At 44.3% G+C, this 17,590-nt stretch overlaps 1 protein-coding gene and 1 non-coding gene across 4 annotated transcripts in view; one reads left to right on the top strand and one right to left on the bottom strand.

The window, feature by feature from the left end:
* The window catches only part of MFHAS1 (multifunctional ROCO family signaling regulator 1), a 112,659-nt gene extending 95,437 nt beyond the window's left edge, over positions 1-17,222 (top strand). The window contains exons 2-4 of one of the 3 annotated variants that reach the window (XM_061404374.1): positions 988-1,114; positions 8,209-8,319; positions 14,571-17,222. In XM_061404374.1, the coding sequence (XP_061260358.1) occupies positions 988-1,114; positions 8,209-8,236 (155 nt within the window). In that variant the 3' untranslated portion in view covers positions 8,237-8,319; positions 14,571-17,222. Of the gene's footprint in view, positions 1-987; positions 1,115-8,208; positions 8,320-14,570 lie in introns of those variants that run through there. The other 2 variants (XM_061404373.1, XM_061404375.1) reach the window with 2 other exon arrangements.
* TRNAG-UCC (transfer RNA glycine (anticodon UCC)) lies at positions 511-583 on the bottom strand. Its single transcript has one exon. It is a non-coding gene; the product is annotated as a tRNA-Gly (tRNA).
* Positions 17,223-17,590: the final 368 nt, after the last annotated feature.

Genomic DNA, 17,590 nt, shown 5'->3' with positions numbered 1-17,590 from the left:
CCTCTTGCCAGCTTGAAGCTGGGCTGTTTACCTTGATAACACACCTTTAGTTGAATGCCCTTCCAGATCATTAACGCAGGGCTTTGTTGCAAGGCTGCCGCGACTCCCATCTGCCCAGATCCTAATTATGAACGCCTCCTTGGCAGCTCTGCCTCTCTGGGGCTCCAGGGACCCTGGCTCAGTTTGCTGCGATGTCTAGATACAGATCTCTGGAGCCCGTCTGTGGAAAGGAAGGTGAGGAAAATAGCAGCAGATGCTGTCTTTGTCTGGAACGGTGGCCTCCCACCACCACCGTTAGCAGTTTGTCCACCTCACCGTGGAGAATGTTCTAAGGACAAAGCCTGTTTTGCTCTGACTGATTGATTGTTCTCTGACTCACTCCTCCTTCCTACCTCCCCTGTTCCCCCCACCCCCAAGTGCTGGATTCCTCTCTATGGTGGTCCAACTTGTGTTTGTTTTTTTAAACCTGTATTTATTAATTGCTATAGCATGTAGCACGTGGGATCTTAGTTCCCCGGCCAGGGATTGAACCTGTGCCCCGTGCAGTGGAAGTGCAGAGTCTTAACCACTAGACCACCAGGGAAGTCACAGGGTAGTCCCATTTTTGAAGGCAAGTCTCATTCATTAGGGCTTCCCTGGTGGCTCAGATGGTAAAATCCGCCTGCAGTGCGGGAGACCTGGGTTTGATCCCTGGGTTGTAAAGATCCTGTGGAGGAGGGCATGGCAACCCACTCCAGTATTCTTGCCTGGAGGATCCCATGGACAGAGGAGCCTGGCGGGCTACAGCCCATGTTGTAGCAAAGAGTCGGACATGACCGAGAGAGTAAGCACAGCACAGATTTAGAGGTGTGCAGACACAAACATACACATGCATACGAAACACTGAAAGCTACTGGGATGATACCTTGTGAGTAGGTTCTCACAAGAACTTTCATACAAGCTATGTATACCCGACTCATTAACGCATGTTTCTCTCTCTGCCTGCAGGGGAGTTGCTGAGTCAGCCCAGACCAGAAGGAGTGGCAGAGATCATCTGCCCCAAGAACGGCAGCGAGCGAGTGAATGTTGCCTTGGTTTACCCACCCACACCAACTGTGATCAGCCCGTGTTCCAAGTGAGTTCTGACCCCATAGCCCCCGTCCCTCACTTTTGGACCTGCCTCAGTCACTGTGAGAACGAAAAGCCACGTTAAAGTACCTTTCATCAAACTCTGAAAAGCCCCCCTCCGGGAGCAGACCTAGTTTTCTGGGTGATAGCAAAACCATGGCTTATACAACAAACTAGGAACTTTCATGTTTTGTTATTTGTTATTTGTTATTATTCAGGTTTTCTTTTGCTGATAAAAGTTAGAGCATTTTAAAATAGCTTTCTTGACATATTACCCACCTATTATACAGCTCACTCATTTAAAGTATATGACTATTTTTTAGTATACTTGCAGATATAATGCAACTAAAGAGAGCAGTTTTTTCTTTTAATTCTGCCATTGGATCAGAAAACAGTGAGAGCTCATTAAGTAAGAAAAGCTGTAGAAAATCTGAAGTAGACCCCTTTCTTGCTTGCGGGTCTCTGATTCTCTATCAGTCCTGACAATCAGAGGCTGTGGTTTGCCCCCACCCTCCCCAAAATGGACTTAAAGACACAGAACATGCCCGTGTGAACTAACTTCCATATACAATGTTAGCATTAAACTCACATGATGAATTTAGGTTAACTCATCTGTTTGGCTTTTTCTGTAGTGTTAAGAACCCAACAGCCCACTTTTACACTGAGATGAAATACCTTTCTTTCTATTGCAAATCTTGAAAAGTAGCAGTCCCTGGTCATCTGGGTGATATCAGCAAAGGATTCATGAAGGAAATTTCCATTTTTCTTCTTAGTTGACCATACAGAATTTTTTTTCCCCCCCCATATCTAAGCTTTGTGTAGGGAGGTTGGAAAGTTCACACTGGAGAATGGTGACCTGTCATGCATCTTGAGAAACTTGCTATCAGGCTGCATTCCTGAGAGCTTGTGTGATAGGAACTCATGTCTCTCGACCCTCCAAGTGTCTGCAGAGTGGGGGTCTGCAGGGGCTTTCTCATGCATTCATAGCTGCCCCCTTTTCTCTAAAGCAGCTGACTCATTAGACAGAACATCCCTAATCCATCTTTGCTGGAAAACATCACTGAACACCCAAGGGAAACTTCTCTCGGCTCTTCTCTTTAGAATGCTTTTGAAGGTTAACATGTACATAGTGGTAATTCATCACTAGTATATGAATAGTATATTGACCCTGTAAGACCTTGACGTGCTTCTTAGGATTACATAGTAACCAAGCAGGAATATTCTACAGCTTTTCTTATTTAATGACCATTCCCCTGCCCTGAGCATACCAAACAAAATGTTACCATTCTTTGAATTGGTCTCCGCTGGTCCCTCTCTTACAGATAGGGTGAGTATAAAGGGATCTTATAGAAACAGCAAGGTCTGGGATGGAGGGAAACGACTGTTCAGTAGATTCTGCCTGGGTATAGATTTTCCTGAGCCAGGAGAGATGGTAACCTATTGTTTGTCATAGCTATGTGGCATTTAGTAGGCAAGATAGAGGTCGGAGTTAAAACATCCGTTTGTTCAGAAACCACAGTGGCACTGAGCTGCTGTTATCGGTGTCTTTTCATGGGCTCCTGATGTCCTGCAGAAATGCTATCAGCTCCCCTCTTACCCAGTTTCTTGTACCTGATACGAACAAGCAGCTTTAAAGTCTTGGGTAATCAGAGCCTCATGGCCTGAGACATCGGGATGCTGGAGGGGATACCTTTAGTGACTGACCTGCTGTTGACCCAGCTCTGTGAATAGTTTTGTTCTGAAATGGATTCTTTTAAAGGGGTCTCATAGAATGGATGGTAGGTTTAGAGGGTAACTCTCAATTCTAAATAAAGGAACATCCTGGAGAACAAAATGTAAACCAACAGGCCCTGCATGACCCAGTGTAGGCTCTAATTTACAAGTGGACAGCAGTGAACCAAATGTGGGAGATTTGGGGACCAATGAGGGTAACTGTCCCAGCAGATGGTCCTTAGGCCCACACAGCGTGGGTCTGAGCCTGAGAGTGAGACTTGGGGAGACTGGAGTTACTGCCTGGGTTTTGCAACTCCAGCCGCAGTTAACTTAGGCAAGTCACTAGAGAGTAACCTTTTATGACTCTCTCATCCCCTGAAACGCAGGTCGATGGTCAAGATCAGACTTCCTTGATCAGGCATGGGTGTCAGAATTTCTAGGGCTAGGCACTAGGCTTTAAGAAACAAGAGTCACTCAGATGGTCGTCCAGTGTGTGTGCTGGAGGTTCTACTCACTGAAGTTCTCCCACCCACCCCCGCCCCCACCCCCATGGCTCCCAGGTGAGAGGCCAGCAAGTCTAATCTTCAGGAGAAATTCTTAGTAATCATGCCAGGACGACAGGCACCAACCAGAACCATCCCAGGAAAGCCAGAATAATCACCCAATTCGTAGGTCACTGATCTAGATCTTAGTATTTTTTAAAGAGGCATTCAAAGCTCTATGACCAGTTTCAGTTCAGTTCAGCCTCTCAGTAGCGTCCGACTCTTTGCGACCCCATGGACTGCAGCATGCCAGGCTTCCCTGTCCATCGCTAACTCCCTGTTTGACCATTTTACGCCTCTTCCTTATAGGTCAAATAAGACTGGTCATTAACAACCTGCCTCGGACCACATGTAAATTAATGGTGCTATGCTGAGCTTTACAAGCAAAAACCACTGATGACTATTATTTGATTGGATCTTCCTTATGAATTCCAAGCTTTCTCTTCTATCATTTAAAAAAAATTTCTAGCTGTTTTGTTCCCCTGCAGAGAGAAAATAAAGAGTAAGTAGTGATTAAAAAAAGAGTGACTTACTCTCATTAAGTCACTTTGGGAAGCATTTCATTGGGAAGAGGTTACATGAATTGAATGGAATGCCTGTCCGCTTACACCTCACCTTCCAGGGAGAAACCTAGCATCTGAGTGACTCCTTGGTGCCTTTGCTGATTATCAGATAGAAATATGAGTATTTCCATACTCTGGTGATCCTGGGCTGATTTTCAAAGATATCTGCCTTTGAGATGAGATGAAAGTTCATTTAGTAGCAGATCTGCTGGGTTGCTTTGAAAACTTCTCATCCTAAAGAATATGGATTCTGATACATTTTTTAAAGCTTTATCTGTACACTTTCATAAAAGGTGCCTATTTAATGGTTCATATATCTATAGAGTTGGACAACCATCATCACAGTCTCATCCTAGAACATTTTCATCATTTCAAAGAGAAATTTCATGCCCACATGCAATTACTTCTGTCTAATACAATACCTGGTTCTATGCAGAAAATAAATATTTTTAGTGCCACTTTCAGTAATGGCCTTGCTCCCTGCTGTGTTGGTGTTAAAGATATTTTTAAAGAAATTCATATGAACACTTGTTATCCCTGGCCCAGTGCTGTCTAAAGGCAGTGAACTGACTTGCTTCCCCCACTGCCAGTCCTCTGTTTACTGCACAATAGGAGGGAAATGGTGTTTCTTGGAGAAAAATCAGCCTCCTTCAGAACTCTTTTAAAGTATAGGGAGCAATATTTTAAAACCCTGACTTAGTTTTTTAGAGCAGTTTTAGGTTCACAGTGAAATGGAGCACAAGGTCCAGAAAGATTCCATATACCCGCCATCCCCCACCATCAACATCTCCCACCAGAGTGGAACATTTGTCCCACAGACACCTCATCACCCGAAGTCCATTCTTTATATTAGGATTCACACTTGGTGTTGTACATTTCATGGGTTTGAACAAAATGCAGAATGATGTGATCCAGCATTGCAGTATCACACACAATATTTTCACTGCCCTGAAAATCCTCTATGCTCCCCCTATTTATCCCTGCCTCCACTTTTAACCCTTGGCAACCAGTGATTTTTTTTTTTTAGCTTTGCTAGGGTAAAATTGATAAATAAAATTGTAAGATATTTAAAGTGTACATTGTGATTTGATATCCACATTCACTGTGAAAGGATTCCCATCACCTAGTTAATTAACATATCCATCCCTCACATTTCCCCTGCAGAACTTCTGAGAGGCAACCTCACTGACCTTTAGTCTAGACATTAAAGGGGTACTGAGCCTTGGTCATGAGGGATCAGAGGGAGCAAAAATATTTTTTCAGTGGGGAAAGCAAGGAGAAAGTAGAATAAATTTATTTTTAGAACTTTTGTCTCTGAATTCCTGTCTCCATTTTATTGCTCTTCAGGTTGAGATACTTAAAATTCCAATTTGGAAGGGAAGTGTGAACTTCTTTGGGGAAATGGCAGCTTGCTGTTTGCCTTTCATTTTTAGATACCTTAGAATATTTCTCTTTTTCATTTACAAAGAGATTTCCTTCCTTTATCAAAAGTATATATTCTGAAAAACTGCCGTTTAACTTAATTTATCTACTGATTTTCATTTAAAAGACGGGATCTAGAAGGCTAGCTATGCATATAGCTAAGACATGTCTTTTACCTTAAGACATATGAGAGAGACATTCAATAGGCAGAGACAAGACAGCAGAGGAGGAGGAGACATGCTCACTCCATCTCATGGAAACAAAATCACAACTAACTGCTGAACAGCAAAACACAAAACCCTGGAACCTACCAAAAAAAGATCCTGGATCCAAAGACACATATAGACACCACCACAAGATGGTAGAATAGGGGCACCATTGCAATCAAATCAAGTTCCATTCCCACCCAGGTGGGTGACTCACAAAAGCAGAGAATTATTATAATGCAGAGGTTCTCCCACAGGAGTGAAACTGCTGAGTCCTGGGTCAGGCTCCACAGCCTGGGGGTCTGGCATTGGGAAGAAGAGCCCTGAGAGCATCTGGCTTTGAAGACCAGTGGGTTTGATCGCAGGAATTGCACAGGACTGGGGCAAACAGAAACTCCATTCTTGAAGGGAAAACACAAGACCTCGTGTGCCCCAGGACCCAGGGTAAAATGCAGTGACCTCACAAGAGCCGGGGCCAGACCTGTCTGCTGCTATTGGAGGGTTTCCTGTGAAGGTGCTGGGGGGGGACTGTGGCTCACTGTGGGGACAAAGATTCTCTCAGCAGTAGTTCTGGGGAGTACTCATTGGCATGAGCCCTCCTGGAGGCTGCCATTTTTTCACCAAGACCTGGCCCCACCCAACAGCCTATAGGTTCAAGGGCTGGGATGACTCAGGCCAAACAACCAAAGAGATGGAAACACAGCCCCACCCATCTGCAGACAGGCTGCCTAATGTCTTCCTGAGCCCACAGCTGCCCACCTCTCCCCTTAGACCAACTTCATCCACCATGAAGCACACAGCAGAAGCAAGAACTACAGTCCTGCAGAACAGAAACCACAGTGACAGAAAGTTAGACAAAATAGCAGAGAAACAAGTCCCAGATGAAGGAACAAGAGAAAACCCCGGAACACCTAAGGTGAAGTAGATATACGCAAGCTATCTGAAAATAAATTCAGAGTAATGATAGTAAAGATGATCCAAGATCTCAGAAAAAGAATGGAGGAACAGATAGAGAAGATACAAGAAATGGTTAACGAAGAGCAGGGCTTCCCCGTTGGCTCAGCGGTAAAGAATCTGCCTGCAATGCAGGAGATATGGGTTCGATTCCTGGGTCATGAAGATCCCCTGGAGAAGGGAATGGCTACTTACTCCAGTATTCTTGCCCAGGAAATCCCATGGACAGAGGAGCCTGGCGGGCTACAGTCTGTGGGGTCGAAAAGAGTCGGACACGACTGAGCGACTAGCACTCACTGTACAGAGTGCTGTAGTACAGCATCTTTATTTCAAGCTAGATCTGTAAGAGGATGACTTCATTGAACTTCCTGCTGTGCAACACGAAGAACTCAGTAATGAAGATCTGATGGAGTTGGAGGTCCAGAGAAGGGCTGAATAGAGACAAGAGGAAGAAGAAGTAACTGAAGAACTGGATAGATTCACCATGCAGGAAATGATAAGGGGGCTTTCCTTATTTGAAGAGGCATGGTTAGTTTTTGAGGCACAGGACTCAAACATAGAATGGAACAGGAAGGTTTTGCAGCAGCCATTCACAATGCCACCCAGTGGTACCAAAAAACTGAAAGCATTTCCTCTAAGATTAGGAATAAGACAAGCCACTATTATTCAACATAGTTTTGGAAGTCCTAGCCATGGCAATCAGAGAAGAAATTAAATGAATCCAACTAGGAAAAGAAGAAATAAAACTGTCACTATTTGCAGATAACATGATATTACACAGAAAATCCTAAAGATGCTACCAGAAAACTACTAGAGCTCATCAATGAATTCAGTGAAGTTGCAGAATACAAATAAATTGGGAGCTTGGGATTGACATATACACCCTATTATATTTAAAACAGATAACCAACAAGGACCTACTATATAGAGCACAGGGAACTCTACTTACTATTCTGTAATAACCTAAATGGGAAAAGAATCAATATATGTACATGTAAAACTGAATCACTTTTCTGTATACCTGAAACTAACACAATATTGTATAAAATAAAAATTATTAATTAAAAAAAAAAAACTGGAGTGCAACTTACATTCTTCCATGTGGTCTCCTGATAATAAAAGACAAGGCTCAGACTGCATTTCAAACTTGGATTATTGTGTGTATACTGGAACATTCCAATTTGAGTCAGATTCCCGCTACTTACTGTTTGCAAGTATTCTCCAATGTAGAATGATTACTTTGCATAGGAATTTTGGCAGTTATATTGTTAAGACAAGGATATTGAAGACCAATTCAAATAAGCTTCTGTAAAAAGTAGAATGAAGAAGATTCTGTGGTCTTTATCTTACTAGATGGGCAAAGTATGTTTAAATGCACTGAGATCAGTTAGTATGGACTTGATTAAAAACTTTTTTTTTTTTTTTTAAGGAATGGATGAATTTGACTTAATCACAATGGAGAATTTTTCACTGATCTCAGGGTGGGGATGGGATGATATTTCACAAGGAAAAGAGGCTGAAATCTGGAAGTTGCCTGTGGGGCATGTCACACTGATTTGCATTGATTTGTTTTGTTCTCTATAAGGAGTAAGACAGCTCCCTGCCTTGTTGCTGTCACTGGCTGGGAGGAACAGTGTTTCTCTGATTATTTAGTCTCCCATCAGCCACATTGATACTGGAATTTGTTCCCTCTCTGCTCAGGTATCTCCATACTTTCTTGGACAATTAAGTGGAAAAGATAGTGCTTCTTTCCCTTATGCCATCATTTTTACTGTACCCAATCTGTGACTTTAGGAGCACCAATTTTTAAGGGTAAGTCTCTGGGAAGCAGAGAGGGTTTCTTAAATAGATAAGGGCTTCCTAAGGACTTGGAGAGTTTAGGGGGAAACGGTGGGAGGATGGGTTTGGGATGAAGAGATTCCAAAGAGCTGGACACTTTAAGATTACAAATCTTTTATCCAGAATCAAGATGTGTTGGGGATTTAAGAATAAGAAAACTGCTCGATTCTTTTGCCTGATTTACTATAATGCATATATCAGTAACCTTAGATCCTTTTTGAAAAAAAAAGTCATTTTTTAAAAAACTCATGTAATGCAGAAACATAACATCAGGAAAAGCTCAAGCTGATTAACACAGCAAATAGGTGTTTAAAAAGCAGTGTTGGTATTTATTTTCCCAAGCCTGTTTGATGGATTCTGGAGTTATGCCTCCAAGTTTGAATCCTGTGATTCGTTGGGGCTATGACGGGTGCAGGGCACAGCGGCACCATCCCGTGGGGTCATTCGCTGCATTTAGAGACCATTGCAGGGGAGACATTTAGCATTATTCCTTACACTGAGTGTCATTCAATAAATTCAGCTGTTATTTCTACTAGAAATATTAGTATGCATACTGTGGATGACCTATAAAGGGAATAATTTAAAAAACTCAAAATCCAAATATAGATGCTTGAGTAGAATCCACTCACTGACTTACCTAGGACTATCTAGTGTATTAATGAGGTGACTGTGCACAGCAGGTGAGCGTGTGTGCTGAGTGTGTGGAAGAGAAAGCGGGCTCGCCTTCCTGCCCACCGCTGTGAAGGGGTCAAGGTGAAGTTCACGCGGTTCTGTGAGGCTGCCTACAGCTAGTTAGTAATGTCAGTGTCCTAACTGTGCGTTCCTGGGATAGACAGACAGGTGGGATCCTTCCTTTCGTATTCTCAATGTCTGGACAGTTGACATTGTGGGGATGGAAAAGCGGACATACAGTGAGGCCAACCCATCAGGAAAGGACTGCTGGGGGGAAGACAGTTTATGACAGTTCCTTAGAGCAGGGGGCAGGCGGGGTATGGGGGACCCAGGGATACAGGGAGAAGCACCTGGAGGGTCAGGAGGCCAAGGGTGGGGGAGGAACTGTGTGAGGAGCCCCTGTTGTGGTTTCTGTGGGAAGGTGCAGGCAAGGCAGGGGGCAGGTGTAAGATGGGCCAGTTGCCTCAGGGTCTGGGGCATAAAGACAGCCCGAGTCATGTGGAGCCTGGCCCTGGAGTGATTAGGGCAGGTGGATAGTGGCCCGGAGTGTGGCTCCCGATAAAGGGCGTGGTCAGGGAGTGTGGACTCTGGATCCCCTGGTGTGGAGTTGAGAAGCACACGCTTGCATCTGAGTGGTTGACTGTCTCTGGAAACTAACTGGCTGATGCTGGGAGGGGCCGCCCCTCCAGGGTGAGCAAAGCGTCAGTGGACAGAAAAGAGCTGCTTAATACAACATGATATGGCATCACTTCAGCCTAAGCTCTTAAATACCCTGAGTGCACTGTCACACCCCAGGAAGGGCAGGTTCTGTGACCTGGGAGGATTTGGGGTCAAGCCTCCCACGCTGACCTCTCCTTTCTCCTGTGGGATTTGTGGGCTACGTGGCAGCTCCCCTGGATGTGCCAGGGTCTCCATAGGTGTGCATTGTGCCCTCCACCCCAGAGCCCTTCGGGGTCTGTGCCTCCCGTCTCCAGGGATGGCCTCGCCCTGCACCCGCTGCCAGGCTGGGGGTCGGCGGGGGGTCTGTTCACTCTTCTCCCCCTCTTCCCATACTCGGCCGTCCACCTTGTCAGTGCATCTTATTTTTTTAAGGAATCGTTTCCATCTATTCAGCTCCCCGAGTTTACGTGCAGAACTTTCCCACATCAGCGTGTCTTGAATGAGTGAAGCTGGCCGTTGAGCTCTGTCCACGACCTGTGCTTTGTAGTGGTCCTGTCTCTGCCAAGATCCCTGTGGGTATCTCAACCTGCCTCCCCCTTGCTGGTCATTTTGTCCTTGAAACCAATAGGATCTTTCAACAGCAGACCCCCATCACCTTGCTCCCTATTGCCAAGCCTTGAATGGCTTCCTGGTGATTATGGTTCAAGTTCAAAATCCTGGGCAAGACCCACAAGGCTTCCCAAGCCGACCCCAGCCCTGCTTCTGACACGTGACACTCCCTTACTGTGAAGGGTCAGCCACACCTGGCCTCTGGCCTGCTCTCAGTCCACGGCCAGGTGCCACCCCTTCTCTCCTACCTTTTGACACCCCATCATCCCTGTGACCCGGGCCGTGTGTCCCCTCCCCTGAGAAACCAACAGCAGCCCTTCTGACTGTGCTCAGCCCCTCTTTCCTTCTCATCTCCTCCACCCTTCTCATCTGTCCCTCTTATAGCATGGCTGTCTTTTGCCTGAGACTTTCTCATGACATCCTATTCCTCCTTCACTCATCAAATCTTTGTTGAGTATTTGCCCTCCACGGGCCACTGTGCCTAATGGCAGAAAGTGAAGAGGAACTGAAGAGCTTCTTGATGAGGGTGAAAGGGGACAATGAAAAAGTTGACTTAGAACTCAGCATTAAAAAAAAAAAAACAAAAAACTAAGATCATGGCATCTGGTTCCATCACTTCATGGCAAATAGTAGGGGAAAATATGGAAACAGTGACAGACTTTATTTTCTTGGGCAGTGACTGCAGCCATGAAATTAAAAGATGTTTGCTCCCTGGAAGGAAAGCTATGACAAACCTAGACAGCATATTAAAAAGCAGAGACGTCACTTTGCCAACAAAGGTCTGTTATCATCAAAGCTGTGGTTTTTCCAGTGGTCATGTATGGATGTCAGAGTTGGACTATAAACAAAGCTGGAAGAATTGATGCTTTTAAGCTGTGGTGTTGGAGAAGCCTACTGAGAGTCCCTTGGGACTACAAGGAGAGCCAACCAGTCAATCCTAAAGGAAATCAGCTTTGAATGTTCATTGGAAGGACTGATGCTGAAGCTCCAATACGTGGACCACCTGATGCGAAGAGCCAACACATTGGGAAAATACCCTGATGCTGGGAAAGATTGAGGGCAGGAGGAGAAGAGGGTGGCAGAGGATGAGATGGTTAGATAGCATCACTGACTCAATGGACATGAATTTGAGCAAACTCTGGGAAATGGTGAAGGACTATAGTGAAGATACAGCGAAGGACTGGCTTGCTGCAGTCCCTGGGGTCGCAGAGAGTCAGACGTGACTTATCAGTTGAACAGTAACAAGCACTGTGCCACGTGTTGACAGTACAAAAATAACAGGATCTAAGAATCAAATCAGGAATATAAAAGCCTCCCTGGGGAGAATGGGAACCAAAGATACAACCAGAGAAACCTGTGTCTAATTTCAGTTAAAATGTGATACCTGCAATGACAGGTGCCTCGACTAAGTCCTGTGGACAGAGAAGAAAGAACCCTGCTGGAGAATTGGGAAGAACCCCAGGAGGTAGCATTTGAGGTGGATCTTGTCGGATGAGATCGAGTTTGAGATGGAAGAGCAAAGAGAGGTGGTGGGGTAGGGGTGGGGGTGCTGGTTAGTGATTGACAGCTCTTCTCTCTCCCTCAGCACCCAAACAAGAAAAATGATATCCATGTGGAAAAATGTTCAGACTGGGTTTCCTTTTTCTCCCTTGAACACTGGAATATTCCCTCTGGGTGCCCTTGATTACGTGTTCTTCTGTTTCTCAGTCTTACGTGTGGCCCAGGGGAGCAGGCGGCCAGACACAACTGTCTGTGTTTCTCCATATTTGTTGGATTCGGTAAGAAAAACAAGACGTAGCACCTCCCCCACATGAAGCCAGAACGCGCTGCACCAGAGTTAACTGCTTGGCTGGAGTGGTGTTTTCACCCGGCCGTCCTCTTTACACTTCGATGTATGGTTACTTGATTTTGAGGCAGTTTTCAAAACCTTCTCTGAAAAGCTGACTATATTAACAGGCCTTCTGAAAGTCCCCATGGCTCAGGGCCAAAGAAACATGATACTACCCGGAGGGCCCCACATGCTCCAGCCTTGCTTTTTGCTGTCAAGCATACCTCGGAGTCAAATAACCCTCTTTAAAGGCCTGGCCCTGCTGTTCACTGGTGTGTGCCCTTGGGGAAGTTATCTAACCTCTTGGAAACTTAGCTTCCTTTTTGGTGAAGGCAGAGCCTACCTGCTAGAGCTTTAAGAGTTAAGGATTAATCAAATAATGCACTATGGTGAAGGCAGCCATTCCTGGCGTGTAGTAAGTACTTAGTGAATAGAAGGTGCTTATTTTTGGTGACATTATTGATCCTATGCTCCCAGCCGATTCTTGTGTGTTAGGTAGATACTAAATTATCAGTTTCCAGAAAGTCAGGCAGTATTAAGAGAGGGATGCCAGCGACTTCCCTGGTGGTCCAATGGCTAAGCCTCCACGCTCCCAATGCAGGGGGCCCAAGTTCAATCCCTGGTCAGGGAACTAGATCCCATATGCCACAGCTAAAGATCCTGCATGCTGCAAAAAAGACTGAAGATCTCACCTGCTGCCGCTAAGACTGGATGCAGCCAAATAAATAGTTTTGAAAAAGAGATGCAGGGTGGAGGGTAGTGGAAGTGGATCTATTTTATTAAATGTTGCCAAGCAGTTTGAAAGACATCACGTCATGCATCATTACAGGAAAGCTAAAATAAGGGATGGGAGCATCTCACACGTTTTCATCTAACTATGTTATCTGAATTGAACACCACTTTGTTTAAAGACAGTAAAGCCTCTGCCTACAGTATGGGAGACCTGGGTTCGATCCCTGGGTCGGGAAGATCCTCTGGAAAAGGAAATAGCAACCCACTCCAGTATTCTTGCCTGGAAAATCCCATGGGTGCAGGAGCCTGGTAGGCTACAGTCCGTGGGGTCGCAAAGAGTCGGACACGACTGAGCAACTAAACTTTAAACTTTAATTAGCTGGTGATGCAGCAGCTTCTTCATTTTCTGTTCATCTAACTCCAGGTTTTAGTTTGACAGTATTTAAGTAAAATCATGCTTTCAATCTTGGCACTCATTCTCACGTTTTAGTATATATTCCTACTTGTAGGGAGTTATTTAGTGTGTCTGTGTGTACTTCTTGAAAAGGAACAGTGCTGTGTTTGGAGTTCAGGGTTCTTAGTTAAGCTGTGAAATTACAGTAGATAGGTTCAGTTCAGTTCAGTTGCTCAGTCATGTCCGACTCTTTGTGACCCCATGAATTGCAGCACTCCAGGCCTCCCTGTCCATCACCAGCTCCCGGAGTTCACTCAAACTCATGTCCATCGAGTCGGTGATGCCATCCAGCCACCTCATCCTCTGTCGTCCCCTTCCCCTCCTGCCCCCTCCCTCCCAGCATCAGAGTCTTTTCCAATGAGTCAACTCTTTGCATGAGGTGGCCAAAGTACTGGAATTTCAGCTTCAGCATCATTCCTTCCAAAGAACACCCAGGACTGATCTCCTTCAGAATGGACTGGTTGGATCTCCTTGCAGTCCAAGGGACTCTCAAGAGTCTTCTCCAACACCACAGTTGAAAAGCATCAATTCTTCAGTGCTCAGCTTTCTTCACAATCCAACTCTCACATCCATACATGACCACTGGAAAAACCATAGCCTTGACTAGACGGACCTTTGTTGGCAAAGTAATGTCTCTGCTTTTCAATATGCTATCTAGGTTGGTCATAACCCTCCTTCCAAGGAATAAGTGTCTTTTAATTTCATGGCTGCAATCACCATCTGCAATGATTCTGGAGCCCCAAAAATAAAGTCTGACACTGTTTCCACTGTTTCCCCATCTATTTCCCATGAAGTGATGGAACCAGATGCCATGATCTTCGTTTTCTGAATGTTGAGCTTTAAGCCAACTTTTTCACTCTCCTCTTTTCAGTTTCATCAAGAAGCTTTTGAGTTCCTCCACTTTCTGCCATAAGGGTGGTGTCATCTGCATACCTGAGGTTATTGATATTTCTCCCGGCAATCTTGATTCCAGCTTGTGATTCTTCCAGCCCAGCATTTCTTGTAGTTATGGCTAATTCATCTAGTTCTTGCTTTATGTCTGAATTTAATGTCATGAACAGAAATGTTTGACTAGTTTTCTAGTGAAAAAGCCTCTTTCCTTTGTAGGAATATTAGTTGTCTGCATTTACCATTTTACATGGAGCTGTAGAAGTAGACATGAAAATCTGTGGCAGAAAAAAAATTATTGCTTACTGTTCTCATAATTGAGAATGTCATTTCCTGTTTCCCTGGTTCATTTCTGTGCTTTCTTCTCATCTATCCACATAGGAAGAACGCTGGGGAAAAGCACAGAAACCAGTGACTTCTACGGCTGTGGGATTTCCATGGAGAAAATAGCATCAGAATGCACCTGGACCATCTTCTGTACCTGGCAAACCCTCACACTCCCAGGCGTGTTCTGTGAATTCGCGTGCATGTGTGTTCAGGGTGTTTTCGTGCGAGGGAGCACACCTAGCCTGTAGATGAGGCAGGGAGGGTGCAGCGGGGGGAAAGGACAGGAGAGACTATGGAGCAAATGTTTGACAACCTGAACCTCAGAACTGTGATCCTCCAAGGAGAGCGCTACTTGAAGAAAAGAAAAAATAATAAAGTCGAATGGCTTCTCAGGGATTTTTTTTTTTTCTGTGCACATATAAGCCATAATTCCAGTACAGGTGGCAGTATTCAGAGCACTCAGATTTCAGTTCTGTTAAATGTGAAAGAGGGATCGACTGACCATTCATTGCTGTTCCATAACTAGTGTAAAATATGTATATGTTTATCTTTATTTTTATAATACACAAATACATTTAAATTTATACAGTTTGAAGCTTCTAGCATTAGTTGACACTGGGTGCAATATTCTGATGAGAACTGTGCCAACACGGGGCTGATTTCTTACTTTAGCATCGGACGTGTTGTTTATTCTTTAAGCCTTCGCAGATTTAAAAAAGAAAAGATACCTGTCTCTTTGCTCATGGCTTAAGTGTTGGTTCATAGAGGTTGACAATAATCATCAAGAACCTTAAACATGCATTTCAGGCAATAGCCCCTCCTCACCTTTTCAGTAAAGGTCCCTGGTCACTGGGTGATAGTCTGATGGAGGCCTGGTGATTAAGATTCTTCAGGGGAGGGGGATTAAGGGATCCACATATCCAAGGAAAAGTGGAGTCTTGCAATAGCTTAGTCAGGCGTCAGTTCCGAAGCATGCAAAGAGCTCTGCTAATAGGTCCTGTTCCCACCCCCCACTGCCCCCTAGAACAGAGTCTGTGAAATTTAGCAGAGCTCTCTGAAAGCTGGTATCAGACCCTAAGATAGTGAGTTGCCTAATTGGAGAGCACAAGCCCACGTTGGTTATTTATAAATACAGAACCTCTGATTGGATGGTCTACTGCCACAAACTAGTCAAACCCTGGTTGTAAAATCTCCATGACGTAAAACCTAAAAAGCCAACCAACCAAACTGCTCTCTCCTCCTCATCAGGGCCAAACAGCATCCACTGCAATAGTAACATGTTCTTTGAAGAGTGTGCACGCCTCTGTTTACATCTGCCGCCTCTGCATGTGGATTGAAAAATGTGTGAAACTGTTTCTTTCCAGGGTAAGGCAAGAAAAACTAGTCAGCGGTATTATTCGTTTACTTCTATAAAGTATTGTCTCTTGGAATGCCACAGTATACAATGTCTCCACATATTTAAAAAACAAAATAACAAAGAAGCAAGTGGCTGCATTGCAAAAAAAAAAAAAATACACAAATCAATTTCTGTAGACTGTTTTGTACCCCAGCAATTAACTTTATGAACTCCAGAACCTCCAAACAAGCATGATTTCTTACAATCGTAAAATCAAATGGGATCAGACTAGTTCCGCATTTTAATAGTTGAATATGACACCTCCAATTTGCAGTTTAATTTTCTTTTGGAACAGTCACAAGATTCACCTTGTTAATCCTTCTGTCACAGTTCTCCTGTGTGTGTGTGCATGTGTGTGTAAGTGTAAACTGAATGGTAACATTTAATTGCTTTACGGACCACTGAATTGTTGGGCATCAAAGTTTTCCAATTGGCAGGAGACAGTTCTTCAACTGTCAAATTAACCGACTTTGACCCAAAAAAGGCTTGGTAAAGTGACTTCAGGCTAACTCCCCAGGGGACTGTATTAACTGAAGAAAAAAAAAAAAAATGTTCCTTTGGGTGACATAGCCTGCAAAGTGTGTGCTCTTATGATGAATATAGATGCCCACATTCTTAATAACTGCTCTTTTTGGATCAGTGATGCTGTATGCTGTCATCTGACCTTAGAGAAGCAGTGTAAGAAGAAAGCTTGGTGTCACATGTATTTGAGCAAAAAAAAAGTCATCCTGATAGAGGGTCATGTGACCAAAAGCAGCTCCAGAAAAGCTTGAGAACTCGCGTTGGGGCAGAGGGGAAGGTTGGAGATACAGAAAACACACTGCTCTATAGGAATTTTCTTCATCTATGCAGGAAATTCCATTCTCTCTTTCAACACCTGGGAAGACTCAGCTGGGGAGGCTGACTGATGGGCGATTCACTAAGCACAAAGGGGGATCTTCTCCAACTAAGTCGTCCCTGCCTTGCAAACAGACGCCCTCCACGTTTGTTATGGTTTCTATTCCTGCATCTTGTGGTATCAAAACCACTTCCTGGAATTGTAAACGCGCTGCCAGAATAAATGTTTTTTCCCCCTTCCAAGAAAAAAAACCGCCAGTGCTCATATTTGACACTTGTGCACTGGACTCTTTTTGAATGAATAAAATGGAAAGGGTTTGGTGTCCATTCTGATGGAGTGTGTGTTCTTTTTTCATGCCACAGTTTGTGCGTTGTAATTGTGGTTTCCTATTTAATTGCCATAACTGGGCAGAATTTAAAAAAAAAATTCAAAAAAGTTTAATAAAAAATACAAAGAAATGATGAAGCAGTTATATTTCCAGAGTTTAGTTATTTCTGTCTGTCTTTGTTTCAATTTTATCAGCTAGGAAATCACTGTTTTGTTTTTAGTCTTCAGTCACTTTGAGCCACAGGAGGTGGATGGTGGTGGCTCTGGTTGCGGAAGGAAATGAAAGAATCTCTTTCATGGTCTCCCATCTGTGTTCAGGCTGGAGAGTCAGGGCTGGAATATCAGTTGTCTCTTAAAGCCTTTTCTCAGTGATCTGCTATGTTCCTACCAAAACTTATGACAGGTGTGGAAGTTCCCTTTCCCTGGCCTTTCTTTGCCCCAGGGGTCTATATTTGCTGCCTGAAGGAGCTGACCCGTGGATACTTGGTCAGAGACTTCTATTCACCCTGTTTT

The sequence above is a fragment of the Bos javanicus genome, chromosome 27 (genome assembly GCF_032452875.1).
Source record: "Bos javanicus breed banteng chromosome 27, ARS-OSU_banteng_1.0, whole genome shotgun sequence".
Classification (NCBI taxonomy): domain Eukaryota; kingdom Metazoa; phylum Chordata; class Mammalia; order Artiodactyla; family Bovidae; genus Bos; species Bos javanicus.
The sequence above is the reverse complement of the archived record's forward strand: the minus strand, read 5'-3'. Positions and strand labels throughout refer to the sequence as shown.